Raw genomic sequence first — 27,994 nt, forward strand, 5'->3', positions numbered from 1 at the left:
ACGCCAGCCGCACTCGTGCGTGCGTCTCTTGCGCCTGGACAAATAATTCAGTGTTTTGGGCGCCCGAAACAGGGTCTCCTTCATAAGCGCACACTGGAAGCTGCAACCTATTGTACACAGTGAATCTGACGCTTTGCGAAACTCCCAGTTCTAGACACTGCACTAGTGTTTCGCAAGCACATGTTGTTTATAGCTTCACAGCACTGCAAATCATAACGGCACTAGTGAACTGCAAAAGTGCAAGCTGCAATTTTCATAGAAGCTTGATGATCTGATTCTGATCTACTATTTTTGATGTGGAACGACATAGAAAGTTCAGATAAATAAAATTAACCCCAGGAACGCTTACTACTGTGATTTGTATTTTGCGATTTCGTTGCGTTCAGTTTTTTTAACGGAAAAATATCGAAAGTTATCGTTAAGTTGCGCTCAAATATTTTATAAATTCGTCAAGGTTCGTTATTTTATGGGACAGGAAGCGTGCAGTTAAGTTTCGTTACGTTTGCTCAGTACGACAAAATTTTTCGTTTCGCTGCCAAAATTGTGACGATTTACGGACTCTAATACGAGTACTGTAGTTATCGATTCGATAAAATTAATACAGTAGTAGCTGAATTTCCATACCTACCGACAAGTCTAGAACTCGTAAAATAATGAGAGGCCGTCGGTAGGATTTAATACACATACGATCGTTTCATCATGTTTCATCATCATAAATTACAGAGAGAAAATTCATTTCCTACGTGGATACGACTCTGGAGAACCAAATTATACAATATTTATATCTACAAGTAAAATACTTGTTTTATTGTGGCATCAAACATGAAAGGAATATTCCTTAACGTGAGCGATGGGTTCTGTACTCTGATCATGGAGGAAATAATCGATAATATTATAAGCCAGTGCGCCTTGGGTAAGAGGTATGTACAATTGCATACGTTGTACCACAGAGAAAGTTTATACCAGTCTTCTATATAGATATTATTACATAAGAATAATCATTTATTATATTATTATTTGTCTAAACATCTGGTAGTACCAGTATATGTATGTATAGATACTTATTACATTATTTACCAGTCTCTGTGGTTGTACACTTCTACTGCACACGATGTATGTACTCTGTATAATGTATTATACAGAGTACAGTAACGGAGGGCGCAGTAATCATGTGGCTTTAAAAAGAGCATTATCTGTATGTTTTGAACGATAGCTACAATCCTACAGTACGAGTGTTCACGAATAAACAGTGTTTATGAAGGCGACCGACTTCAGTTCTATCACGATTTACGATATTGCAGACTGCAGAGGTGGCAATGGGTTTCCGCAGGTACGCGGCAGGCAACAATGTTACCGTAACATCGTCAGCGCTTGTCAGTGCTCGGTAACCGAAAGCCTCCGTGACAGGAACGACAGGTAAGCACTCGTACAGTACCTGATTAAGTCGTAATGTACTGTAACTGTAACAACTGAAATGTGAAAAGTAAGTACATGTACTGCTATCAAGTTTTTTAAATCCTCAACTACTCCTAATAATCCGCTACTACAGAACGGCAGCAGCCATCACACTACGGCTTTTTTAATGATTTTTACTGGAAGTACTGCATATGCAAAGCCTATGTATTATATATTATATTGCTCGGCTTTACAGTGATCACCCGTCCCTAACCAAGACGGGCTTGTATCTCCATTTGAAAGAGCTGGCTACTGTAGTGACACTATATATTGGATAATTATAGTGACACTAATTAGTAATTATAATAAGTATATTCATATATAATTTAATTTATTGCATTAATTTAATTATTAATTTAATTTATTGCATTAATTTAATTATTAATTTAATTTTTTATGTACTTACAGAGTTACAATGCACTACATTATGATTGCGCAATAAAAACCATGCCAGTACTGAAGCAGCAACGTCGCGGGCGGTGGCCCATGTCGCACGCGGCAGGAATACAGTCGTTAGAAATGTGTAACTTTGTTAATTTTGACGTTGAAGTTTTCTACATAGGCACAGGCGCGCTGGCAACTCTAGCCTGAGAAGAAGACGCCGGCAGGGCAGTAATGGACTATGTCAGGTCCATTTGACGCGGAGTGAGCATCGGATGCCGAAATTCGACCACGCCGACTCCAGCCACGCCCGCGGCGCCTCTAGCCCGCCAGGTGCCGTTCGCTTTCACCAGCCAAGGTCACCATCTAACCGCGCTGCAAGCCTGCAGCCTCGGCGCCACGCCGAACAGCACGGCCGCGGTCGTCCCCCTCCCACCGCCGCTTCCATTCACCGGGAAGCCTCCCCGTCATAGCGAGGATAGGCCGTCACTCGCCCGCCGGTATCGCCACAGGTCGGGACTCGGGTACAGCGCCGCTGGCCGGATCGAAAGGGCTTTCTTCGGTCCCATCCAGGCCAGCCGCTTGATGACGCCGTTGTGCACACGCCACAGCCAGAGAACGGCGTTCATGTGCACCAGGACTTCCGTCTGGGATGACAAGGCATTAGGCAAGGCGTCCCGCAAGGAATTATCGCTCCAGGAGAAGAAGCGTTCCTCCAGTACGAAGATGCCGCACAGCACCCCCGATTCATTCGCCAGGTCGTTGGCCTCCGTATTGTCCCGGTTCTTCTCATAATAGCAGTTAATACCCAATGGCCAGTGTGTTGCCATAACGCCATAACGCCATAAGGCCAGGAAGCTGCCATAACCATAGCACTAAAGGTGTACCTCTATCCCGAGGCTCTTCCCAGACTGCCAGCGCGCCTTCTCCATACCAGCCCCATATCCCTCGATGATCTAATCATCTTAGCGGATTGTGTGTATGATGTGATCCATGACCGCAGCGTCGGGCCGGAGTTGTGTATCGAGCGTTGCAGGTTGCGGTGGTGCGATTCAGGGCGGGTCAGATTTCGGCTGGCGGCGGCGGTGACCTCGTCGCGCGGCGATAATGGCCTCCGCGTAGTCATGCATTCTGACTTCTCACGGCGCATGCTGTTAAGGCACGAATTGACATGTTGTATAGTCTGCTTATACATGTACATTTACTGCTCGTACGGTAGCACTTACTGACTTACGGAATTCTCTTCTGACAGGGTCACTTGGGATATCCCATCCGTTGGCGGTCTCGCGGCCGCTGTGGAGACCATCTTGCCCCAGCCCAGTTATCATTAGTTCCATTCGTCGGCTCCTTCTTGAGGCTGTTCGAGGCTCCTGCCACTTCCAGCATCCCTTCCCGCAGGTGCTATCCTAACGAGTAACGGCTACAAGCTACAGAAGCGGGAGGTCGCAGTGGCTGTACGTGGGACTGTCGTGTTGAACGCACTCTATTGCGGCCCACTGGGCGGGACGAGAGCAGTGCAGTGAGCGCGCACGGAGAGCGCATCCCTGACAATGGCCACGTGACGCCTTGCGGCGGTTGGCATGTCGTCATGCGGGGCGGCGAGGAGCGTGCCGCTGTAGCTAAGCGCGGTGGAGAAACGACGGTGATCCCCAGGTTAGTGGGATTGTTCAGATAGGACGGCGGCGACAGCATCTGCTGCTGTTAAAAATTCTTTGGCGCAGGGGAATGGCAAGGCGGGAAGGGAAAAACATGCAGCAACAGGCATTTTGCTGGCGCTCTTATCCTGTTCACCTCTACTTGCTGACTGCCTGTGGCTGCTAGTTTAGCCACGGCCAACAAGCTGCAGGTTGCCAGCAATTAGATTATGAAAATGTTTTTCCGATAAAATTAATGAGTCCCTCGCGAAGGCTTCGTTGCAAGGTACAGTAATAAAAATGAAACAGACTGTTCTTGATTCAGCCGAACTGTGGAAGTGCCTCGGGAAGTGAGCCGAGACTATCATTCCGCGCGCTTTCTCTGCAGTCTGTACTACTGCCATTCTCCATGCTGCTGCTGCGACGCGTACTCGTAGTCGACACTCGGCGACTGACAAAAATTTTCAAAATTTCAGTCTCTTCAGCGCTTATTGTTTCTTATTATAGGGTTACTATTATTAGTATTACTATTACTATTATTAGTATTATTATTACGGATTCGCAATGGGCGGTGTGGAGCGCCTTAATTTCGCAGGATATTTATGTGCGTTTGCCGTTTCGCGGTTGCAAAGTTTTTTCAGTTTTGCTGGCTCTAACAGATTGCGCTGTAGTGACGCTAGGGATGCCGTTTTGAAAGTGTGCACAAATGGTGAAAGATCCTCCATTTCTCTTCGTTACAGGCCCCGAGGAAGCCCGGATTTTACGGGAAAATAATCAGCGCTGGCAGCACTTCAGCGACGAGATCGACGACGGGTTTCGGGGTCTTATGGGGAGCGCAAAATCCCCACCATCGTTGATCCAGTTCTGCCCGTCCCTCACTTGCTGGCCTTGCCGTACTGGATCGAGGTGCCGATCCCCATCACCATTGACAATGGCGAAATGCGCGACTTCATGGCCGTCATGATCACGAACCGCATGTAAGTGAACGGCACTAAATGGAAAGGGGAGAGTAGTCTGGCAACGTTAAATGTGTTTGCAGTCAGAGGGAGTTTGAACGCTACCGTGCCGAGATGGATCCCCACGGCGCTCGCTTCCTCAACCCCATCGACCGTGTGGCGGTGGTGTTCGTTCCCGGGCCACTGGCTGGAGACGCCGTAGGAGACGGTGCAGCTGCACTGGAATTCGCGGTGTATTTCAGTAATAACAAATCGCGATTTCAGGCTGTGATAGTGAGATTTGTTGAGCAGTTTCTCGCTTGTTTGCAGGCGCTGATGAAGCCGAGAGACTACGCGGGGACGCACAGCGTCGGGGGCAAATTTTGGCCGATATCGGCGTCGTGGAGGCGGCGGGGGGAGGCTCCGATGGGGATCAACCATGGGCGCTTCCATGTCGCGGGCGTGCCCTACTGGCTCCACGTCCGCCGGGCGGTTGATGAGGACAGTCGGGAGAAAGTTCGCGAGGATACGGTAGGGAGGATTCGAGGGTCCCTGTACGCAACTGCTGGCAACCTGTTGAATCTTCGGCGGCGATGCAGTTTCTCTGACCAATTGTTTCTCTCTAGGCAGGAGCGCATGCAGGCGCCTTGGCGGGTTGGCCGTACGACGGTGCAGCGGACGGCCGTGCCGGGCGGCGGCGGCGCAGCGGCGGCGGGAGGAGGTGGTCCGGCTGCGGCGGCAGCGGCTGGCCACGTTGCCGACGGAGAGGGCGGCGATGGGCCGGGGAATCCGCAGGCGCCGAATGTCCACCCGTGACAGGCCACCATCGTGGAGCGGGCAGAACGGGAGCGGTTATGTTCATGTGGCTTTTGTAATTTTGGGATTTTGCATCCCACGCCGTTGATCGTGAAAATTTGGTTATAAAGCAGTTCGAGTCGTCCCTGCGTGCCACGCTGTGTGTCGGTGATTAATGATTACTATTACTGTAGTCCAACTATTCTGTCACACTACTACTAATACGACCATCACTGGCCTCCTTTGCAAGCAAAATAATAGTTTTTATTAATAATATATTAATACGAATAATATTCAAATTAATGTAACGATGGTCCTGGCTAAACCGCGACTCCGCCTCCCATATCGCGTCACCAGATGTTTCTGAAAAATTCGATTTTTCTCAAGACACCAGGGAATAATCACACGAAGAAATTTAATTTATAACGAAGTAACTCAAGCAAAATTAGCGGAGTATCTGAGCGAAAAACAAAATGAATTAAGTGGAATTAACTGTGTAGGAAGAAAGTTATTCAAGGAAATTGCAGAACAATAGCAGCAACTGATCAGAAAAAATTAGGTATGCAGAAAATCAATGAAGTAACTGACCAGTGAGTAGAAAATACAAATTCACAAAGATACCTGAATGTTAGCATAATTAACTACAGTACTTACTTTTAAGTTCTAACGAAATATATGCATTAGTTTGATAGAAACGAAATCAACTGAGATAAAAGCCACTGAAATAAATTAATAGTGTGGAAAAGAGCTACAAACTTATGTAATTAGTTTGCTAATATTTTGTTCTATTGCTGATTTACTTGCATTTTTTGTCACCTTTTTCGTTTACTAATTCTTTTACAATTTTTTATTGTACACTGGACAACAGTTATCACAATGGACGCAAAACCATCGCGAAAATCACAAGGAGATTAACCGGTAAAAAAAGGACTCGTTTAGTTCCGGGGACGCCACAGCCACATGTGGTTGGTGCTGCTGACCGCCATTGAATTATCACCAGCGTAATCCATGCACCGGAAGTCTGCAATACAATTTTTTATCTTAATATTTTAATAATATTGACCGCTCTCTTTTTTACTACTTGATTGACTGCATTTTTTACAATGTTACTGCTGTATTTTTCACTTTACTGTATTGCTGCATCTTTACTACGTTATTACTGTATTTTTTCCCAGCGTAACACTCACTTCCGGTTCCCGCCGGCGGCCTCCACTGCCAGAGGACGCGGCCGGCGCGCACTGGCTCCAGCATCCTGAGCAGGCCCTGCGCCGAGGCGGCCAGCACGTGGGCGTCGTTGTAGTGCACGCCGACGACGCGGTGCTCGCGGGAGAAATCAAAGGCCCCCGACAGATCCTCCAGCAGCTGCAGACTGTCGGCCGCGTACATCCGCACGCCGCCGCCGTTGCTGGCCACGCAGCACACTCCGTCGTGCAGGGATAAACGCACACCGTGCTCTCCCACCGGCATCTGCGCAGCAGATTAATTATCAATTTAAGATTAGAAGATTTATCAATTGAATTTAATTCATTTCATCAACATTCGTAAAAAAAAATATAAAATTATTTTAAGAATTCTAAAATAATAATAAGAATTATTCCTACAATTATTCGAATGTAGGAGAATGTCCGCGGAAGTTATTTAATAATGTACCGTAATGCTGCTGGTGAAGCGGCGCGAGCGCAGGTCCAGCACCCGCAACGCCCCGTCGCTGGAGAGAAGGAAGACCTGCTGCCCGCGGAACGCAATATCCCACACCAGATTCAGATCGTCGTGCTCGGATGTCTTGGTCAGGATCGGGGTGTTCTTGCTGCGGATGTCGAAGAGTTCCACCTGAAACCGTCAGGCATTTAGTCATAATTTTGTTAATAATATTACATAATAATTTTTTCCGTTTTTTAAAAATTTTGTTGGGATTTCTAAAATCCCTGTTTATTGCTACGGTGTCCGCTTACCGCGCTGTGATAGCCGGCAACGACAAGATCGTTCTGCCAAGCGTGACAAAATACTCCGCGCTCGCTCCTGCAAAAACGCTGGGCTGTAGAATTCGGCGTTTATTGAAGTGTTCCGTCATGCACACGACTCACAGCAAGGTGATGGTGGGCGCCACGGACAGCCGGCGCCCGGCGGAAGCGTGCACGTCCAAGATCTTGATGGTGCGGTCCATGGAGCCGCTGCTGACTTTACCCTCCCGGCTTTGCAAGGATGTCACCCAGTCCTGCGCAATTCCAGCAAATCACGATTATTCACATTTCCTGCTAAATTTAACTATGCACATTTCGTGATAAAATTGATTAATTTGTGAATTATATACGAGTACAGTAATTTAAATAATTTTATACAGCAGTTTTCGATTTCTGAACATTTTCTGTTTAGAGTTTACGCGGACTAATTTTGCCATAATAAATAATGTAATCGATCAAAAAATTAAAAATAATGTCACGGAAACTCAAATCGCCATTTTAATTAGTTTAAAACAGGTCATTTTCATTTAATTTGACTCAGCTTTTTAGTATTCAATTTTGGTTAAATTAATCCGGTAGAGATGGCGGAAAAACATCTCTAACAGGAGAACTAACCGCGTGCTTGTGCAGCACGGAGCGGGCCGCCTCCACATGGTCCCCGTCGGAAATGCCGCTGGGCCCGCTCGGCGCCTGCTGCACCGCCTCCGCGTCCCACAGCGTCACGCGGTGATCCGTCCCGCCGGCCACCAGCCATCGCCCTATTTATCCACACACTTCACTTATTTTTCTTAAGCTACCAGTTCTCATTATGTTATTATGAAATGCAATTTATTTCTTATTAATTATTAATTGTACAACTATTTACCTTACTTTCTTTCTTTCCTTTTAAATTATTCAAAAAAAAATTAAAAATGTCCTTACATTTTATAATTGTAATAAAACATTTTCTATAAAATTTTTAACCATAAATAACGACTGCCTCACCTCCGCGTAGGAAATGCACGGCGTTGACGCGATGCCCATCCTCGGCGATCTGGAAGACCCGCCGCGTCAACGGGCAGACGGTGTCCGCCTCCTCCCGATACATCTCCCGTTCCGTCTCCACATGGTAGGCGCGCCGGCGCCACTCCCCCGGGGACTCCGGACCCGGGAGGATGGGATACGGTTGGGCGCGGAAGACACGCCGCAAGCGGGAACGCCACAGGGACTCCTCGCCGAGGACGCGGTGCAGGTGCTGGTTGGCCGGGAAGAGGCTGGCGAGGATGTCCCGGGGGGACAGGTAGCGCAGGATGTGCAGGAGGAGATGGTAGGGGAAATCCGCTGATCCCAGATAATCCGACGAATCCGCTGCGTCGCTGTGTTGTGGTTTCGTCGGCTTGCTGCCGTAATCTATTATCTGGAGTCCGTGATTCTGGAAGGCAGCGACTGAAATTAGGTTAAACTGTGCTGTTTTGTTGTGAACGTCACAAAAGGGAAAGTAAAACCGAAAGTGAAAAGAAAAAGAAGTTTTCCGAAATTTACGTGATAAATAATGATATCACAGATTCACACGTACAGCTGATGACTCATGCATACTTCTCCACGAGCTGAGTTGCTCCGCCTTAATTTCGCAACAGCCAATCAAAGAGCAGACTGACGGTGAGTGTGCGATACTGAGCCGTCGCCTCAGCGTCAGCACTCAGCCGCATCACCTCAGCCCGTCGGTCATCAATCGATATCGGATTAATTGATAAGATCATCATCATCGCAATCTCCATAATTTGTCCAATTAACTGCCAAAAAATCCTGGAGTGCCCTATTCAGGACGGGGACAGTGCATCGCGAGACAACACATTCACCATGAAATCACATTGCACTTTATCGACGTGATCTGTTTTGCGCTGTACACGCAGTGGAATCGTTGTGTGTGCGTGGAAACATAGGAAAGTCTATACGGCTCATTTTCGGTAGTTGGTAGACTTGTTCCGTATCACAACGGCATTCATTTTCTCGGCTGCGCCATTGAGCCGCATCTGTACACGCTGCCTGCACATCGTACTGTATTGCATTATGATTAGCTGCCGCCGCGCTTTAAGCGGTGTACTCATGCTGGGCTATGCATTGTATTCGTAGCCTGCAATACGGCACACAGATAGTACACACTACACAGTGTACACACATCACACAACTGCTGCGGCTGGCTGCTTCACGGTTGGCGTTATTGCAGCTGCACTCGATATCCATTTGGTAGAAAATCGTTTGTCGAAGGAGAAATTTACTTACTGCTGCTTGACTAAAACGGCTGCACTATACAGTATTGCATGCCAGCAGCATCAACTTGCAAATGCCGTGATATAGCGAGAGCGAGCTGTAATGCAGGTTTTTCACAACTTGTCAACCGCGTATACTGGATGTGTGTTCTTGATTTGTGCATGATTATCCCAATTATCTATGGAATTTTTTATCAGCGGTAAGTGTAGTGATATGCGTAGGTGTGTTTATCGATTGATAGACGCCGGTGGCGATGGGTTTTTTGGGGGGGTTGGTATTGCACCTGATATGTGCGTTGGATACGGTGGTTGTGGAGAGTAGGGATGAGAGTCTAAGGTCATGCAGATGGCCTCGAAGTGTGTGGCCCCAGATGCGCGCTGGCCGGGCCAAAGTGTCGAGTCATCGCTGCCGCGCTCGTCACTGGTCTGTTTGTTCTGGCGGCATTCTTCGTTCCCGCGTTATATATAGCTTCGGCTTGCACGGGTCCTTGGTGGTGAAGTCAAGGTCAGGCGTGGTTTTGTGGTGGGGTGGTGTTTGTCTGGTGATTGTCGCGGCTTTTGTCAACACATGCTGAATTGGTCATTAAAAAATGTGGCGGTTGCCATGGCAACGATGGGCGGGCCGTGGCCGCCCGCCATTGGTGGGTGGGCGGAGCCGGCGCTCTGTCGCCGCAGTGCCTGTTTAATTACGTCACACTGACCGGCTGATTGATGACGAGATACCTGGGACACGGGTCCACAGTGGGGAAAAGGGACGCCATGTTGGTTGTGGTTCTTTGCGTGCGTTAGCGTGTCAGCGCTCTCTTGCTTGGAGACGATGATCAGCGCGTACTGTGCATAACCGACAAGCGGATAAAGTACAGCACAGCGCTGCGGCAGCTGCTGATGAATTTTGTGGGCTGCTGTGCGTACTGTGTGCGAGAAGGCAAATGCGTGCGCCAATGTTGTGATGTACTACGTGTGTATTGTGCGGCTGGGCGCAGCGGCTAAAAGGAACATTAGCGAGTGGAAAGAAAATTGCAGCTAGATAGATCATACACTCACACACAACTACTGGCTGCGCTGCGGCGTATACGCGTTTAGCGGCAGGCAGATAAATTTATTAGAATACCGCAGCCAGTGCACTGCGCCTCCTTACTCTGATTATTATCGGTTAGCGCGAGAAACGGCCCAGCGCATTTGGAGTGCGTGTATTGTATATCTTGTATATATGCGGGCTGGCTGCAGTGTCCTCGCTTTTGCAATTGCAACAGTCGATCGTTAATTTGCAACGTGGGCGCCGCAACTACACTCTTGCGAGCTTGGAAGTTTGCCGAGCGGCCGCGGAAATGCGGCTTTATCGAGTTGTGTGTGTGTCAGTGTGTGTGTTCGGTGTTGGAGGGAAAAATGCAAACGGGGTCGTTCAACCTTGTTAGAGTGATTTACAGGCCAACATCAGTGTACGGTGCAAACTGCAAAGTAGGGGCGATGATGTAAAGGCGCACGGAGGAAGATTGTGATGCAGCCGTGGATGATTGTTATTACGCTCGTAATTGAGATAGCAAAACAATGCCTCTGTCTGGGCCGTCTTGCCGCGTCTGTCTGGACAGTGTCGTTGCGGTCTGATGACGTCAGCAACGTGATGAGGACACGTGCTGGTTTTGGTGGTTTTGGCAGCGGTTGTATTGTATTGTTGGCGGCGGTGCTATGGCGGCTGTACGAGCGGGCTCAGAGCCAGAGAGAATGAATGGGTTGAAGGATTTCTATGAGACGTACGTACGTCAGTGTACAGGGGCTTTACGTTTCGGGCTGATACCGTATATCTTGGGAAATTTAAAATTGATCGATTATGAATATGCCACTCACTAGGTCGATATTCTGGGATCTGAATTAATCCAAGAAATTAATTTCAATTTTCAATTACTCATTAAAGCATGTAAATCTTGCGGTTAATTAACTGTGCTATTAAAAACAAAAATAAAATCATATAATGTTAAATGCGTTAAATTAGCCGGGTTTTATTGGAACGCGCGGGTGGAATTATTTTTTTTAATTTCTTACTTAAACGGCGACCGTTAACTCATACGCAAAAAAATAAATCTGCAAGCAACAGCCGCGGCCAGTAAAAAGCCAATTTAAAGTGAGAAGTTGAGACTTGAGAACGTAATCAACGTACGTCATCGGGTGACGTCACTTCGTCTGGTTGGCCTTCTCATTGTCGCGATTCGGGGAAATGTTGGTGTATCTGCAGCACAATTAATAATTAGCAATCATCTTCCACTGGAAAATCAATACCGCCTTTTTAAATTATTCCCGCCACGGTGCCGTTGTTTCCAATGAGAATAAGCCAATTGTGTGTGTGAGTGGAGTTTGTGTGTGTGAAGGCAATTCAGAGTGAGTGGAATGCAACAGCGCTGAACGGGCAGGAAAAAATTGGCTGCCATGCCGTCTGTGTGTGTGCACTGTGTGTGTGATATGCCAATGGCCCAATGCCACAGCGCGCTAATAAATTAGAGAGATTTTTCCTCACGCTTGACAGAGGAACACTGGTTCGTTCCAGGCTCTCATTTAGCGTTGATTCCATGTCTTCCTGATTTGTATTTTCATTTATTTATCAACGAGTATCACGTTGACAGATTACAGTATAGAATAATTTATGATTAGCGTGGAATAAGGGAATGAAGCGTTGATCGAATGATAGTACGTTGAGTGCATTGGCAGTTAGAATGCATCACTGTTCAAGGTCCTATGGTTTCTGTCGCGCGTTGGCCTGTTATCGTCGCTGATACACATCGCCATTCATCGGGGAATTGTTGGTGGATGGTTGAGTGGTGCAAGTGTTGGTTGCAGGATTGATTTGGACGTGAGGCGGTGGTGTGGTTGAGAATGGCGGAGAACTCGTACCTGGGCTTTCTCAGCGATCCCTCCGCCATGGCCAGCGACATGTTCGCCTCGCTGAACGGCCAGGACGAGGGCGGCTTCCTCTCCAGCCTGCAGCCCAGCCTCATCACCCCGGCGGCCGCCAGCTCCTACCAGGCCCTCGACTCGGAATCCCTCATGACCCTCGGCGAGCCCGCGCCCCCCTCCAAACCCTCCGCCAACCCCCCGGGGGCCCCCACCCTGTCCTACACCCAGCTGGGCCTCAGCACGCCCTACCACTCCCTCAACGCCTCCTTCCCCCCGCCGCACCAGCCCCCGCACGCCCCCCACCGCTACCCGGCGGGTTACTACCCGCCGGGAGTCCCCCCGGGGGCTGGAGGACCTCCTGCGGGCTACCCGGCCGCCAATCCGCCGCAGCGCTTCGGCCACGATCCCTACCGCCACCCACAGTTCTCCGCGTACGGCGCGGCGGGCTCCGGCGGGGGCCCGACTCCCCCGTCTTCCTGGCCGGCGTCGGCGGTGGGGCTGCCGGGGCAGAACGCCTACCTGTCGCCGCAGAATGCGCCGATGCGACCCCCCTACGGCACGCACCAGGGCTACCCGGACGGGCAGAGCCCCTTCGTCAACCACGGCCAGCCGCAGTTCGGCGGCGGGAACGCGGCGGGCGCCGCCACGCAGGGCTTTCAGGGGATGCGCATGATGCCCGGGTATGCGGGCGGGATGCCGCCCGGGAGCGGGCCGGGCCAGCAGGCCTTCCCCTCCTCCATGGCGTCGCCGTTCCCCGGCTATGCCGGGCAGCAGCCGGCGCAGGGCATGCCGCAGAATCGGCTGCCGGGGATGCCCTACTCCATGCAAGCACAAATGGCCAACAGGTACAGTCAGTTTATAATTTTTTACAGAATCATTACAATTGAAATCAGAATTATTAAAATTTATTATTCACATTACAATCGAAATCAGAATTATTAAAATTTATTATTCAGGGCTTATTCGAGTTCGTATGAATACTTTCTGTTTATCTACATTTTCTTTTCTTGAGTGTGATAAAATTGACAAAATGAAAGTGTTAGGATTTTAGCAATATAGCGTGATTTGGCAGCTTAAGCAAGAGCAGTACTCGATTTAAAAGCTGTTAAATAAATGGCAGACTGATTAATATTAAACTGTTCAGATCACAGCTTTCAAATTAAGTGAATCAACTAAGGCATGAGTTTTACATAACTTCTGTTTTTGAGTTATAAATCGTTAATCATGAGTGCAACAGAAAGTGCAATGCGCTGTCGAGCTTTGCAGTATGTAATCTTTACTATCCTAACCAGGTTTCCTCCATCTCACGGCCAACCCGGAAGCATGCAGCCGCCGGCCCCTCGCAGCCGCCGCAGCGCCTCTCCGGCCTCCTGGCGCAGACCCCGCGCATCCCGGGGCCCCCGGACCTGGCCGGCCTGATGAAGCCGGACTCCAAGGCCCCTCCCGTGATGGACGCCAAACCCTCTCCCTCGCCTTCCACACATTCCGATCTCGCGCGGGCCCAACAGCAGCAGCAGCAGACCGGCCCGTCGCCCACCGCCCCGCCGTCGGTGCGCTCCCCCGAGAGCCCCGGGTTGCGTCTCCCGGGCTCCTCCCTGGCCGGCTCCCCCCTGCCTTCCGTCTTCACGCAGCCCAACCGGATAGCCCAACCCGGACAGTTCCAGAAGAACAGCGGTGGACCGCCTCCGGGACTCATGGGACCGCCGCCCCGGGGCAGATGATGGGCGGGGGCCCGACCGCCGCGGGAGGAGCGCTGGGACAGCGACCACCCGGGCAGCACTTCCCTCCCGGGCAGATGATGCCGATGCCCAACACCGGGGGACCAGGGGTTCTCCATGACGGCGCCCCAACAGCCGATCTACCAGAACGGACCGCTGATGCAGCCGCCGGCCAATCAGCAACCTCCGCAAATGACCTCCAACTCGCCGCTACCCAACATCAACGGGGAGATCCAGAGCATTCAACTGCATCTGCAGAATCTGAACCGCATGCCGAACAGAGCGCCGGAAGTGGACCGGAAGATCGCCGAACTGCAGAACCGGCTGATCATGCTGAACCGGCAGCAAGCGGCGGTGTCGGCGCAGCAGAACATCCGCCCGTCCTTCACCCCGCCGACCGGCGCCCCGCCGCAACCACCTCCGGGGGTTCCAACCGCGATCAGTCAGAGTATCCCGGTGCCGGCAATCCATCCGCCCTTGCGGCCAGTGGTCCCGCTGCCGCCCATGTCGGTGGCGATGGGCATCGACCAGCCGCGTCCACCTCCGCCGCCGGTGCTGCAGAACGGCTATCCCAACGGGCACCCGCCGAAGGAGACCGCCGCGCCCCTCCCGCCGCCCCTCTCGCCGCCCTCCGGCCCCGCGGAACCCGTGGCCGAGATGATCTCCAGTCAGGACACGGACGACGAGAGCGCCACGAACAAGTACGCCACGCCCAAGAAGAAGCGCAAGAGCGGCGGCTCGTCCAGTCGCAAACGCAAATCCCCGTCGACGGCCAGCAAGACCCCGCCCGAGGGCGGCGGCACGCCGTCAAAGGCGCGCAACCGCAGTGCGCCGAAGAGCAGCAGCAAAAGTCCAAGAGCCAGGCCAAGGCGGCGTTCCAGTTCGGGCGCAAGAAGAAGAAGAAGCGCGGCTCGGACGACGAGGGCGACGATCTGGACGCCACGCCGCCGCCGTCGCCGTCGGTGGTGGAGCCGGATTTCGACGGGAACTACGTGGAGAAGCGGCGGTCGGCGCGCGTGACCAAGCGGAAGAAGTACACGGATGAGGGCGACATGGACATGTCGGACCTGGAGGACCGGTTGCCGCCCAAGCGGATGGCCGTGCCGATGGAGGAAGCGGTGGTGGTGATGGAAGAGGAGAGCAACGGCGGCACCGTCGACCCCTATCCCATTGAACTCTTCGAGCCGACCAGGCGCTTTTTCGTGGTAAGTGCGAATATCTGCGAAATTACTGTTAGCAGAGCATCGAAAAAAGACGTGGCTTTAAATTCTTACCAAAATAAGATGCTTTTTATTAACATTAATTTTTTAAAAATATTCATTTCTGAAAAAAATATCGTTTTACTACAGTATTCATAGTATTTCATTCGGAGGAATTTTTTTTAAAAAAAATTAGATAGTTAAATAGCTTAAAAACCAATTTTTTTGCAAATTATTAATTGATAAATTATTAATTGATAAAATAATTTTGGCAGTTGTGCCTTGGTCTGGTCTTCTGAATAATGTTTTTTGGGAAGTATTCTACTGTTCAAAAAATATTTGTTGGAGAATATTTAAAAAAATTTGGAAAGGGTTGTTGTGCAGTTTGTTCGGGGTATTCCTATTCATGAGAGTTGTGTGACCTTTTCAGCAACCAGGCGACCCGGACCCGGTGGTGGTGGAGAAGATCATGGCCAGCCGCACGGGCAAGCGGCCCGTCGCCAAACCCGAAGAGGAAGAGACCAAGGACGCCGACGCGGAGAAGGAGACGAAGGAGGCTGCGGAAGGCGGCGAGGAGGCCGCCAAGACGGAGGAAGTGAAGCCGGAGAAGGCGCCCGTGGAGATGGAGGAGGTGGAGGAGTTGTACGTCAAGTTCAAGAACTACTCGTACCTGCACTGCGACTGGAAGACGGCCGACGAGCTGGAGGCCATCGACAAGCGCATCAAGCAGAAGATCACGCGCTACAAGCAGCGCAAGGAGAACGCCACCTTCATGGAGGACAACGACGACGAGCCCTTCGACCCCAACTACACGGAGGTGGACCGCGTGCTGGACGAGCGCATGTTCCCGGACGGGGACGACTCGCACAAGATGCGGCGCTACTTCCTGATCAAGTGGTGCGGTCTGCCGTATGATGAGTGCAGTTGGGAGGTGGAGGAGGACTGCGATAGTAAAAAGATCGAGGCCTACCGGCACAGGCAGATGCCGCCGCCCCCGGCTGAACGCAAGGTGGGTTAGCGGATCTGTGTCACTTTTATTAAGATAAGGAAAAATAATTTTACAAATTTAATTTTCTTGATAAAAATATTATTAAAAAACTTTAATTTTCTTTTTGTAAAAATTAAAAAATTTTAGTTAAATAATTTCACATCAGTTTAATTTTAAATCAATTCAAAACCGGCCAATAACTGCTGGAATCTGGACTCTAAATAATGTGAATAATATGTTGATGCGATTGGTTGGTGTTGCAGCGCGTGAAACGGCCGAGTGCGCGCGAATGGACCAAGATGGACAAGGCCTCCGTGTACAAGAACGGGAATAATCTGCGCGACTACCAGCTGGAGGGCGTCAACTGGCTCCTCTTCTCCTGGTATCACGGGTATGTCGCTCACCTTGAAATGGATCAAATTCTAATAAATTTCTAATATGATCCTGAATACGTTAATCGGCGGTTGATTACGCCGTATAAAATAACAATAAAATTCATCAATAAAAAAAATAATTGCGAGAAGATTCAGATGGCTACAATGAGAAAAGTTTTTTTATTTAATCTGTGTCTTAATTGCACGAGCATTTTAAAAAAAAATGTACAACATTTGTGGTTATTTTGGGTGTTTCTGATTTAAATTATTAAAATTTTTTTAGTAAAATTTTGGGTGGTTGTGTAATAAAATGTGTTTAACAGGCAAAACTGTATCCTGGCTGACGAGATGGGTCTGGGGAAGACGGTGCAGTCGACGGTGTTCCTGGAGCACATCCGGCGCTACGGCATCCGCGGTCCCTTCCTCGTCGTCGTCCCGCTATCGACCCTGGGCAACTGGACGCGCGAGGTGGAGACGTGGACGGACATGAACGGCATCTGCTACCACGGCGGGTCAGTTAAATAGATTTTCTTTTAATTTTGCCCGAATTCTCAAATGATGCTGTAATAAGTAAACGTGCTGACTGTTGATTGAATGAGCAATTCTACTGATATTTATTCACATTTAAAATTGAACTTAAATTAAAAGGCGGATTATTGTAAAACAGGATGATTTTGTTTGGTAGGTCATTAGCGCGGGAAGTACTGCGGGAATACGAGTTCCACTTCCGCAACGAGCGCGGTGGGAAGATGCCGAACCTCTTCAAGTTCAACATCTTCATCACGACCTACGAGATTCTGCTGTCGGATCTGGAGGAGCTGCGCGAGATCGAGTGGCGCGCCGTGATCATCGACGAGGCGCACCGGCTGAAGAACAAGAACTGCAAACTGCTGGAGGGCCTCAAGCTGCTGGATCTGGAGCACCGGGTCTTGTTAACCGGGACGCCGCTGCAGAACAACGTGGAGGAGCTCTTCAGTCTCCTCAACTTCCTCGAACCCGACCGCTTCTCCAACGCCGAGGCGTTTTCTTTAGATTTCGGCAATCTGAAGACGGACGAGCAGGTGCAGAAGCTGCAGCAGATCCTCAAACCGATGATGCTGCGGCGGTTAAAAGAGGACGTGGAGAAGTCCATCGCGCCCAAGGAGGAGACCATCATCGAGGTGGAGCTGACCAACATGCAGAAGAAGTGGTACCGCGCCATTCTGGAGAAGAACTTCACCTTCCTGCAGAAGGGCAGCGCCTCGGCGAATGTGCCGAATTTGATGAACACGATGATGGAGTTGCGGAAGTGCTGCAACCATCCGTATTTGTTGAACGGCGCGGAGGAGTCGATTATCGAGGAGTTCACCTCGCAGCATAATCACCACAGTGACGGACAGGACGCGGAGCTGCTGATGCGCTCGCTGGTGCAGTCGTCGGGCAAGCTGGTCTTGATCGATAAGCTGCTGCCGAAACTGAAGGACGGCGGGCATAAGGTGCTCATCTTCTCGCAGATGGTCCGGTGTCTGGATATCCTCGAGGATTATTTGGTCCAGAAACGGTAGGGTGCGCTCATAACAAATTGAGTAATTTTATCTGAAATAAAAATGAAGGATATTTACATTAAATTCTAACGGGAATATTGCATAGGGTATTGTAATTATCTTCCACTTGTTCGGGCAGTTTAAGAATTATTATAGATTTTTAGATCGTTTTGTATATCAGTGGTATAGGAATTTTTGTTCTTTGACAGTTTGTAATAAATTAGGCGTAGTTAAGGTTGAGAATGGCTGTTCAACTACAGTGATGATTTAAATTATTTGAAAATTTAATAGCAGTCTTCTTGGGCAATCGCTACGATTTCGCTAGTAAGCAAACCAGTAAATGGTTCTTTTAACTTGTTTAGATATTTGTTCGAGCGGATTGATGGACGCGTGCGGGGTCCGGAGCGGCAGGCCGCGATCGACCGTTTCTCGCGCGAAGACTCGGACCGTTTCGTCTTCCTGTTGTGCACGCGGGCCGGCGGTCTGGGCATCAATCTGACGGCGGCCGACACCGTCATCATCTTCGACTCGGACTGGAATCCCCAGAACGATCTGCAGGCAAGCTGCGTTAATCATTTATTAATATTGTCGGCGTTTGTCGAATTACTTCTGTATACAAATAAAGAAATATTTAAATTAAAAGCGTTCAGTTTTTAAAAAAATTTAAATAGCAGACGAATTCGTGTTGCTTAATAAAGTAATTTTTAATTTTATTTAATGTTTTCATATTTAAAAAATTTATTTTTATAATTTTTGTTGTGATAATTGAGTTTTATGTAATTGTTTGCAGGCACAAGCGCGTTGTCACCGCATCGGGCAGGACAAACCGGTGAAGGTGTACCGGTTGATTACACGCAACTCGTACGAGCGCGAGATGTTCGACAAGGCCAGTCTGAAGCTGGGACTGGACAAGGCGGTGCTGCAGTCGGGCCAGATGGCCGGCGGCAGTGCTAACGCCGCCTCCGGGGGCAAGGAGGCCTTCGCCGCCTCGCAGCAGCAGCTGAGCAAGAGCGACATCGAGGACCTGCTGAAGCGCGGCGCGTACGGCGCGCTGATGGACGACGACAACGCGGCGGACCAGTTCTGCACGGAGGACATCGACCAGATCCTGCAGCGCCGCACGCAGACCGTGCAGCTGGAGGCCGGCGAGAAGGGCTCCACCTTCTCCAAGGCCAGCTTCGCCGCCACCGGCACGCGCGACGACATCGACATCAACGACCCCGACTTCTGGCAGAAGTGGGCCAAGAAGGCCGAGGTCAACACTGACAAGGACGTCTTCGAGGTGCGCTAAACGAGGAGATTATATTTCGTTTAGTTTCTAATTGATTTGATTTAATTCTTGTTTTAATTTTGATTTAAATTCTTTCTATTTTCTGAACTGAATTCGTGTTTTATTGTACCCCTTCGTTTAATTACTGTTTAATTTATTTCTTAATTTTTAATTCTGGATTGCGTTCGTATATTTTTGATTTATTTTTTTTTCACTGAGTATTTTTTGTTGGCAGAATGAGCTGATTATCCACGAGCCCCGCCGGCGTCTGCAAGTGCGCCGCTACGGCGAAGAGCAGGAAGAGGAGATGGTGGAGGAGGCGTCGGAGGACGAGGAGGACAGCGACGACGACAGCGGCAGGCGGGGCCGCGGACGCCGCGGGCGGAAGGGCGCCAAGGGCAAGGAGAAGGACGACGCCATCCTGCCCGGCTCCTGGAACCGCATGGAGTGTCTCCGGCTGGAACGGGGACTGCTCACTTGGGGGTACGTACACAAATTCTCTTGCAGAATCTATTTCGATTGATCGGTTTCAGTTAGTGTTATAAGTTTAAAAAAATTTGATGCGTGAACCATTGAAAAAATTATTTAAGTTAGTAAAAAATGCTTATTTATATGAATTTTGTTGTACAGCTGGGGCCGGTGGAAGGAGATTATCGAAGACGTGGTGTTCAAGCGGAAGTTCACGGAGAAGGACGTGGAGTTGTTCGCGCGGACGATGATGCACTACTCGTGCAAGCACTACACCGGCAGTGACGATAAAGCTAAGCCCTACGTCTGGGACATGGTGCTCAAATCCTACAAGGACGACTGGGCGGCGCGGCGCGCCTTCCAGCAGGAACAAGGTAAACAATTCTTAGATTTACTAGTTGGACATTGTTGATTAATGCGTGTTAATGCGGCGTGCAGCGGCGGTGGCGGAAGAAAGCGGCGCGAGTCGCAACGGGAAGCACAAGAAGCGGTCGACGCGCAAGGCGGACAGTCCGGAAGCGGACCGCGAGCTGGAGAACGGCGAGATGCCCGACTGGGAGAAGGACGAGCGCTTCGAGCCGGAGAAGCTGCTGGACAAGGGCTTCCTCAAGCACATGAAGAAGCACTCCATCAAGTACGTTGAACAAAATTGATTTAAAATCAATGGAAACCGTTGCTGACAGGTTGATTGTTTTTGTGTGTGTAGTCGGCTGGTGCTGCGGCTGAAGTTGCTGCAGAACTTGAAAGAGGAAGCCATCCAGGATCTGGGCGAGCTGATCATGGCCGACACGCCGTACCAGGAGATCCCGCTGGAGATGCCGACGGCGGACGCGCCGGTGGACAAGCCGGTGGACTGGTGGGACGAGGAGTCGGACAAGTGCTTGTTGATCGGCATCTTCCGCCACGGCTTCGAGAACTACGGGACGATGCGCAACGACCCCGGACTGTGCTTCCTCTCCAAGTGCGGCCCGCAGGAGGCGCCCCTCCCGCTCGATCTGCCCAAGGGGATCCTCGAGGAGGCCGACGGCGAAGCTGAAGAGTGAGTCGAGTATTTTTTTGGATCTGTTTACATTTTCTAACCGATTTTGCTTTTTTTTTTATTTACGTGAGTACCAACTGGTCACGTTACTATTATTCGACCGAAGCGAAGCGAAGGTCCTCTATGTTCAAGAAAACAGGACTTTTGTCGGTCACGTCGGTCACGCCTTCGTATATTAAGTAAATTCATAAGAGGGAAATATTTTTGAAAACTATATTTGATGGACACAAAAAATAATAATAAATGGAAATGGGAAATTTAAAAAAATATGAAACTCCTGAAGTGTGTATTCCATTTTGTTTCCCGCTCGCTTCGGTCTTTCAGTGCTAGCCAGCAGCAGTGCACTTTCCTAGTTATCAATAGATTTTACATTGCATCTGCAGGAATGAAAAAATTTCAACCTAATTGAGTAATTGTCAAAAATATTGCCGCTGAAATTGTCGAGATTTGTTAGTGCAGTGGCTCGTTGCTGGGATGATGAATTGCCATGCTAATGCTGATAGTTCGTTGTTGAGCTATATGAGCTTACAGAACAGATAACTGACCAGACAACCGCTGCACTATTTTTGCTGATTGCTCTATGTTTTTTTAAAATTAATATCTAACGTTTTGCAATTAATATTTAAACTTTTACACGATTTTATGGAAAATATAAAAAAATAAATTGTAGCGTCATTGCAAGTCATCGTAAGTAGTTATTTTTACATTTTTTCATATTTATATGTACCGATAACAATTGTATGTGCGATCAGACGCGGAATAAGTAAAATAACTGATTGTTTGGAATTGTTAAGAGCCCGCGAAACGGAGAGCACGGACGAGCCGGAAACCGGCGCTACGAAGCGCAAAACACGCGAGGCCACCGCGAAGGAAGCCACCGCCGAAAAGGAGGAAGCCGCGGCGGAGACGGACGGCGCGGAAGTGAAGAAGAAGCCGGGACGCGGGCGGAAGCCGGCGGCGGCCAAACGGCAAGCGGCGGCCAAGAACGGCGAGCCGGCGTTCCCGCTGGACTCGGATCTGAACACGCGCGTGCGCCGCCTGATCCTGGCCTTCGAGAAGCGGCGTCTGCGCTTGGAGCAGCTGGAGCTGAAGAAGCAGCAGCGACTGGAGCGCCAGCTGCAGCTGGAGAAGGAGCGCGAGGCGCGCAAACTGGAGCAGCAGCAGAAGCGCTGGACGAAGCGCGAGGAAGGGGAATTCGCGCGGACGATCGTCAACTTCGGCGTGGAGTACGGCGAGAGTAAAGACACCTTCCTGTGGGATCGCTTCCGGGAGTTGTCTAAACTGGAGAAGAAACTGGACTCCACGCTGTCGGATTACTACACGGCGTTCCACGCCATGCTGAAGAAGGTCTGCGGCAAGAAGATCTCCCACGAAGAAGGTGCGTAATTTGATACTTTATGCTGCTGTATAACGGATTCTTTTTTTGTAGTATTTGATTTATCCTTTTAAGGGAAAATTAATGTTACTAAAGAAGTTTTGTTAAGTTATTTTGGATTCATTGTGACTTATCGGAATGAAGCTGTTAATTTCATACTTGATTATTGTTAGATTATTAGATTCTAATTTACACTTTTAAATTCACCAGTTTTTTTTTGTTTTTATTGATTATTTTTTTCATTCATTTGAAATTCCAAAATTTATTTTCGTTTGCTTTTAATCGGTTAATATGGTTTATTTATCAGTATTATTTTTTTTACTTATTTTGGGCAGAATATTAATTTGTATTTACATTGGAAGCAATAATTTATTTCCTGACGGATTCAGTTGCTTCTTTCCATAGATTAGTTGATTTTTTTGGTGCATTGGTCGGATTTAATTGTAAATAATGCACTGCAGACGTGTTAGCCGACCAAGTGGAGCAGTTGTCGGAGGAGCGCGCGGCGCGCTGTCTGCAGCGCGTGGATCTGCTGTACCGCATCCGGATGCTGGCGCTGAAGCATCCCAAACTGGACGAGCGCCTCAAACTCTGCCAGCCCTCGCCGGACCTCCCCGACTGGTGGATCTGCGGTCAACACGACCGCGAGATCCTCGAAGGAGCCGCGCGGTGAGCAGCTCTTCCCATTTATCAGAAATATTTATATTTACAATTATTATTCTATTTTTAATGATGTATTTTGTATATTATTGTAATAAATTTTTTTGATTAATTCAGGCACGGTTTGGCGGACACGGCGTGCAACATTGCCGTGGACTGCGACTTCTCCTTCGCCGAGAGCATCAAGGCGGCCTTCAAGACCAAGGACAAGTCGCCCAGTCCCAAACCGGAAGTGGACAACGGGGAAAATACGGAAACGGACGCCGGTGCGGAAGAGGAGAAAGCGAAGGACACGGAAATGGACGAGCCGGTCACGGGAGAAGAAAAACCGGCTGAGGACGAAGTGAAGCCGGAAAAGGAGCCGGAGTCCGACCCCGTCACAACGGAAGGGGAAGAGCCGTCTTCCAAAGAGGAAGAACCCGTTAAGGAAGAAGAGAACGAGAAGAAAACGGAGCCGGAAGAGGAGACCAAGCCGGAAGTGAAGGTGGAAGTCAAGGAGGAGGAAGAGAAAGTCAAGGCGGAGCTGGACGACGGCGACCGCCCCGGGGAGTTGACCGTGGCGCAGTTGTTGGCGCGCGGGATGTGTGCGCAGGGATGGCCACGGGATCGGCTCATCCAGGTAGAAATTATAGTTTCACAAAATAAATTCAAAAATGAGAGATTCACATTTAAAAATACGCGTAAAATAATAAATATTTCATTTAGTATTTCGATAAGATTTAAATTTAAAATTATTTGAAGCGAAGAAAAGGGATGAAAAGCTAGTTCACTGCAGTTCGCAGTAAAAAAATTGGTTACCGAATTACGTCTCAGTTGGTTCCTGTGACGAAAAGTCAAAACCGTTGCAAAAAAAAATTATTATTTACTACGTATTTTTAAACGAATTTTTTCGTAACATTTTTTAATTGAATTAGGCGCGTCTGGAGCACATCTGTTACTGTATTGATCATAATCGCTGGCCCAGCAAACGAACCCAAGCGGCCATGGCCGACAGCATCCTGGACGAGTGCAGCACCCCGCCGCCGCCCGCGGTGGTCGTCCAGCCGCCGCCCGCGCCCCCGCCCGCGGTGACGGTGCAGCAGCAGCTGCAGTTCAACCCCGAGAACTTTTTAGACAACCCCGACTTCGCCATGCTGGCCGCCGCCGGCCACATCCCCGGACTGAACGGCCTGGAGCCCCGGCGGGGGCGCCGCGGACGCCGGCCCAAGGCGGAGATCGAGGCGGAACGGCTGCAGCAGTACCACGCCGCGCAACAGGCGCTGCTGCAGCAACAACAGGCGTTTCTTTCGGCGGCCACCGCCAATGCGAAGCGGCTGCGGGCGGGGCACGAGGAGCGACGGGAGAAGGGGAAGGAGCGGGATAGAGACAGGGACAGGGAGAAGGAGCCGCAGCGGTCACCCAATCGGCTGGGACCGCCGCCCGCCCACGGGCGCAGCAGTAACAACAGTCTGGCGCCGGAGATGGAGGGCGTCCTGGATTTGACCGGGAAGAGCAAGGCGTCCACGGCGTCCCCGGCCGGCAGTCGCAAGGAAGGCGCGTCCGGCGAGAAAGGCTCCAAATTGAGTCAAAAGGTATGCAGAATATATCGCTACAACTAGTTTTTAAATTTTTAAAATTATTTTTAAATTTATAAAATTTTTTTTTGAATTAGTAATTTTTAAAAATATATTTAAATTATTTTTTAAAATAATTTAAAAAATAAATTTATGGTTTAAAAATTATGTTTAAAATTATTTTAGAAATTATTTTTAATTTTTTTCTTATATTTTTTAGGTTATTGCTAAAGTTATTAATTTTTTTTGTTGCGGTAAAGTAGTGTGAATTTATTAATTTGCGGCTAATTACAACTGCGGCAGATTTTTTTGATGCGGTAAATTAATACCGATATATTGTAAAATTTATTGAATTATTTTGCAGTAAATTGTTTTGGTGTGGCAGATTAATTTGAATTAATTTATTAGCGATAAGCAGTGACGGTTTAATTGTTTGCGGTGAATTTATACAAGTTGGGTTGAATTTATTTGATGCCGGTGGTTGAGTTGGTTGTGTGGCTTAGGTGGACACGTTGCTGAAGAAGCGGCGCCAGGAGGCGGAGCACACGCAGCACAACGCCTTCGACCCCGACAGCCGCGTGCCGGTGATCAACATGCGCGACGGCAGCGTGCTGCAGGGCGACAAGGCGCCGCGCCAGAAGGACCTGGCCGACTGGCTCATGAAGAACCCGCACTACGTCGTCGACACGCAGGCCTTCCAGATTCCCGGCCTCACCTTCCCCGACGTGAGTGCTTTCTACTCAATAAAAAATGAAATATATTTGCAACAGGAAAAAATTACCTGAATAATTAGTAGCGTTGTCTTTAATAAAATGTAATAGTAAATAAACAATAATTATACAATGAGGACACAGGAAATAATAATCGCGTACATATATATTATCGCGTACGTACATATATAGAAAAACATTAGAAAAAAATATTAACAAAATACGAGTATGTAGAAAATCAATTGAAATATGGAGAAATAAATGGTTAAAATCATGGTGATTTATTTTTGGATGGAATACCAGTATGTAAAAAATTAATTGGAATATTAAGAAATAAATGCTGGTGATTAATATAAAAATGATGGTGATTTAAAGTGAATAAAATGATGATGATGAATAAAATGATGGTGATTTATTTTTGGATGAAATACGAGTATGTAGAAAATTAAATTGGAATATTAAGAAATAAACGTATAAAATAATGGTGATTTATTTTGGATAATTCTGTAAATAATGTATCCGAACTGAATAGATTTTCACCAACGGCGTGTCGACATCGTCGAAACGCAGCGCCGCCGACGACTTTGCCGCGGGCAGCTCCCGGGGCGGGGGCGCCGGCGACACGGGCCTGCACCTCACCGGCGAGGAGAACGTGACGGTGATCCACCGGAAGTCGGGGAAGAAGATCTCGGGCCGCAAGGCGCCGCAGCTGAAATCGCTGGCGGAGTGGCTGGAGACCAACCAGGACTACGACATCGACCCGGCCTGGGCGGCCATCCTGCGCGAGCAGGGCGCCATGTCCGCCGCCCCGCCGCCGCCCTCCGGGAAGGAGAAGCGCGGCCGGAAGAGCGCGGCCAGCAGCAGCAGCGGCGACAATCTCGCCGGCAGTCCCGCGCCCAACCTCTTCGCCGCCGGCAACCCCTTCGCGCCCGGCTTCCCGCTGGGCGGGGCCTTTCTGCCGGGGCTGGGCTCGCGCTTCCCCATGCCCTTCCCGGGACTGCCCGGCTTCCCGCTGTCCAGTGCGCTGATGGGGATGCTGCCCGGGATGCCGGCCGACGGTACGTGCGCGTTTCTCGTTTATTTCTGCCAATGTTGCATTTTTCTTATTGGGATTAGGCTCCATGGTAGATCACTTGCAGCTGTGGAAACTTTGTGAGCTTTACTGATGATTTTCACTACAGTTATAGTGTAGGACAAAAAACACTGAATGTTTAGTACTTTGAATTAAATTTAGCTTTTTTAATAGACATACCGTAGGTCAGAAAATTATTACAAATAAATTGATACTCCATCTAACTGCTTTATTTACGTTTACCAGAATTATAATATTTGTAAAACAGGTTGTGAAAATTCGGATTTTACTTTATATATCCCTGTCGATTTCGATTTAAACTGTTTCCAAATCAAACAAGCACTGGCAACGGTTGCAATTAAAAAATTCATTTTTGTAAAATATTATCATGTCAACAGTTTTCGACGGAGAAACTGATCACATCAGGTGCGGGTTCAAAAACAAAACTGCTATTAATGAATTATATACAGGTAGCTCGTGATATTTGGTGCAATTTATTTATTTTAATAAGAAAGTACCTTTTAAAAAACGGAATCGATTTTTTGTCCTACATTATATTTTGACTAATTTCTGTGTATGGTTTGTGGAGATTGTGGGGTTATTTTCAGGCGAGAGCGCGGGTACTGTGAAAGGCGAATCCTCCGGGAAGAAGGGCGACGCGGCCTCCACCCCGTCGTCGTCGTCCTCCTCCAAGACCCGCGAGCGGGAACGCGACCGGGAGCGCGACCGCGAGCGCGACGCCCCCACCGCCGGCGGCTCCGCCTCCTCCTCCCGCAAGAGCAAAGCCGAGAAGGACAAGGCGGAGAAGGAGCAGCAGCAGCAGGCCGCCGCCCTGGAGAGCATGATGCAGTCGCAGCTGCCCTTCATCTTCCCGCAGGCCGGATTATTCCCGGGATTTAATCCCTTATTCGCGCAGGCCGCCGCCGCCGGCTTCCCGGGCTTCCCCTTCCCCATGGGGCCCGGCCCGCTCCTCAACGGCTTCGATCTGCCCACCGAGAAGACCCCGCCGACCAAGGAGAAACGCGGGAGAGGCACCACGGCCTCCCCCGCCGAGTCCGCCGGGTCCGCGCGCACCCACCGGGAACGCGACCGGGACAAGGAGGAACAACGGTCCGTCGGGCGCCCGCGCGGCCGGCCTCCGCGGAATCGCGAGCGGGAGGAGACACCGCGGGAGGAGTCCCGGAAGGAGCGGGAGCGGCGTCGGCTGGAGGAGGCCGCCGCCGAGGAGGAGGCCGACGAGGAGATGGCGGAGAAGGCCGCCGACGAGTGAAGTCTTTCCCTTTTCGTGTTGGTCTGGATTGGAAGCCCTTTTGTTCATCCCCCTGGCTGATCTCATGGTGAATGTGGAGACTGGAATGAGAATGCGCGTTTGTGTCGCGGCGGAATCAATTTGTCTTCGGACTGTGTTTGACGGGAGGATCGGAACTCTCACAGGGAGAGGTGACGAGTGTTCTCGCGGGTTTTTTTACGGATGGCTTGTTTTTAATCTGTTTTTGAGGCGGGTGTGGTTGCATGGATGACTAATGGATAGAGAAAGCTGTTTAAGCGGTAATGATTGGTAATTGTTTTTAGACAGACGGGAAATGGCTTGATCGATTTTGTTATTAAATATTAACGTGAACGGGACAGCGGCTAGCCGTCATTTTTTTCTGGTTTATTATTGATTATTTTTTATTCTTATTAATTTTTTATTTACCGTAATTCGTTTTCGATGTATGAATGTTTCAGTTATTTATAGGTCCATTCATT

General features: G+C 49.4%; 4 protein-coding genes across 7 annotated transcripts; 3 read left to right on the top strand and 1 right to left on the bottom strand.

The window, feature by feature from the left end:
* Nucleotides 1-3,088: 3,088 nt before the first annotated feature.
* On the top strand, nucleotides 3,089-5,345 carry LOC129601781 (uncharacterized). Of its 3 annotated transcripts, none has more exons than XR_008692280.1 (5): nucleotides 3,089-3,489; nucleotides 4,211-4,447; nucleotides 4,510-4,667; nucleotides 4,736-4,959; nucleotides 5,032-5,345. XR_008692280.1 is itself a non-coding variant. In XM_055500669.1 (5 exons), exons 2-4 carry the CDS (start codon nucleotides 4,410-4,412, stop codon nucleotides 4,900-4,902), a joined length of 363 nt encoding a protein of 120 aa, XP_055356644.1. In that variant the 5' UTR covers nucleotides 3,089-3,489; nucleotides 4,211-4,409; the 3' UTR covers nucleotides 4,903-4,936; nucleotides 5,032-5,345. The 3 variants fall into 3 exon arrangements, 1 of the variants encoding a protein (XP_055356644.1); XM_055500669.1 differs by having other exon boundaries at nucleotides 4,736-4,936; XR_008692281.1 differs by lacking the exon at nucleotides 3,089-3,489 and adding an exon at nucleotides 3,911-4,074.
* Nucleotides 5,346-6,017: 672 nt separating this feature from the next.
* On the bottom strand, nucleotides 6,018-9,146 carry LOC129601785 (uncharacterized). The gene is made up of 8 exons (XM_055500675.1): nucleotides 8,717-9,146; nucleotides 8,146-8,572; nucleotides 7,777-7,919; nucleotides 7,285-7,415; nucleotides 7,153-7,219; nucleotides 6,851-7,030; nucleotides 6,388-6,667; nucleotides 6,018-6,221 (listed from the first exon to the last, which is right to left on the bottom strand). Exons 1-8 carry the CDS (start codon nucleotides 8,732-8,734, stop codon nucleotides 6,136-6,138), a joined length of 1,332 nt encoding a protein of 443 aa, XP_055356650.1. The 5' UTR covers nucleotides 8,735-9,146; the 3' UTR covers nucleotides 6,018-6,135.
* Nucleotides 9,099-13,864, top strand: LOC129601786 (proline-rich proteoglycan 2-like). 2 transcript variants are annotated; one of them, XM_055500677.1, is made up of 3 exons: nucleotides 9,099-9,610; nucleotides 12,133-13,141; nucleotides 13,589-13,864. In XM_055500677.1, exons 2-3 carry the CDS (start codon nucleotides 12,276-12,278, stop codon nucleotides 13,713-13,715), a joined length of 993 nt encoding a protein of 330 aa, XP_055356652.1. In that variant the 5' UTR covers nucleotides 9,099-9,610; nucleotides 12,133-12,275; the 3' UTR covers nucleotides 13,716-13,864. The 2 variants fall into 2 exon arrangements, with proteins under 2 accessions (XP_055356652.1, XP_055356651.1); XM_055500676.1 differs by having other exon boundaries at nucleotides 9,104-9,610; nucleotides 12,240-13,141.
* Nucleotides 13,865-13,996: 132 nt separating this feature from the next.
* LOC129601783 (chromodomain-helicase-DNA-binding protein 8-like) lies at nucleotides 13,997-27,869 on the top strand. The gene is given in 20 exon segments (XM_055500674.1): nucleotides 13,997-14,854; nucleotides 14,857-15,219; nucleotides 15,644-16,222; nucleotides 16,465-16,592; nucleotides 16,899-17,087; nucleotides 17,261-18,115; nucleotides 18,461-18,656; nucleotides 18,889-19,380; nucleotides 19,604-19,851; nucleotides 19,999-20,210; nucleotides 20,275-20,470; nucleotides 20,543-20,875; nucleotides 21,670-22,253; nucleotides 22,712-22,919; nucleotides 23,028-23,529; nucleotides 23,825-24,481; nucleotides 24,967-25,188; nucleotides 25,706-26,231; nucleotides 26,290-26,325; nucleotides 26,854-27,869. Coding segments are annotated over 20 exon segments (7,911 nt in total). The 5' UTR covers nucleotides 13,997-14,131; the 3' UTR covers nucleotides 27,516-27,869.
* Nucleotides 27,870-27,994: the final 125 nt, after the last annotated feature.

The sequence above is a fragment of the Paramacrobiotus metropolitanus genome, unplaced genomic scaffold (genome assembly GCF_019649055.1).
Source record: "Paramacrobiotus metropolitanus isolate TYO unplaced genomic scaffold, Prichtersi_v1.0 Parri_scaffold0000276, whole genome shotgun sequence".
Taxonomy (NCBI): Eukaryota; Metazoa; Tardigrada; class Eutardigrada; order Parachela; family Macrobiotidae; genus Paramacrobiotus; species Paramacrobiotus metropolitanus.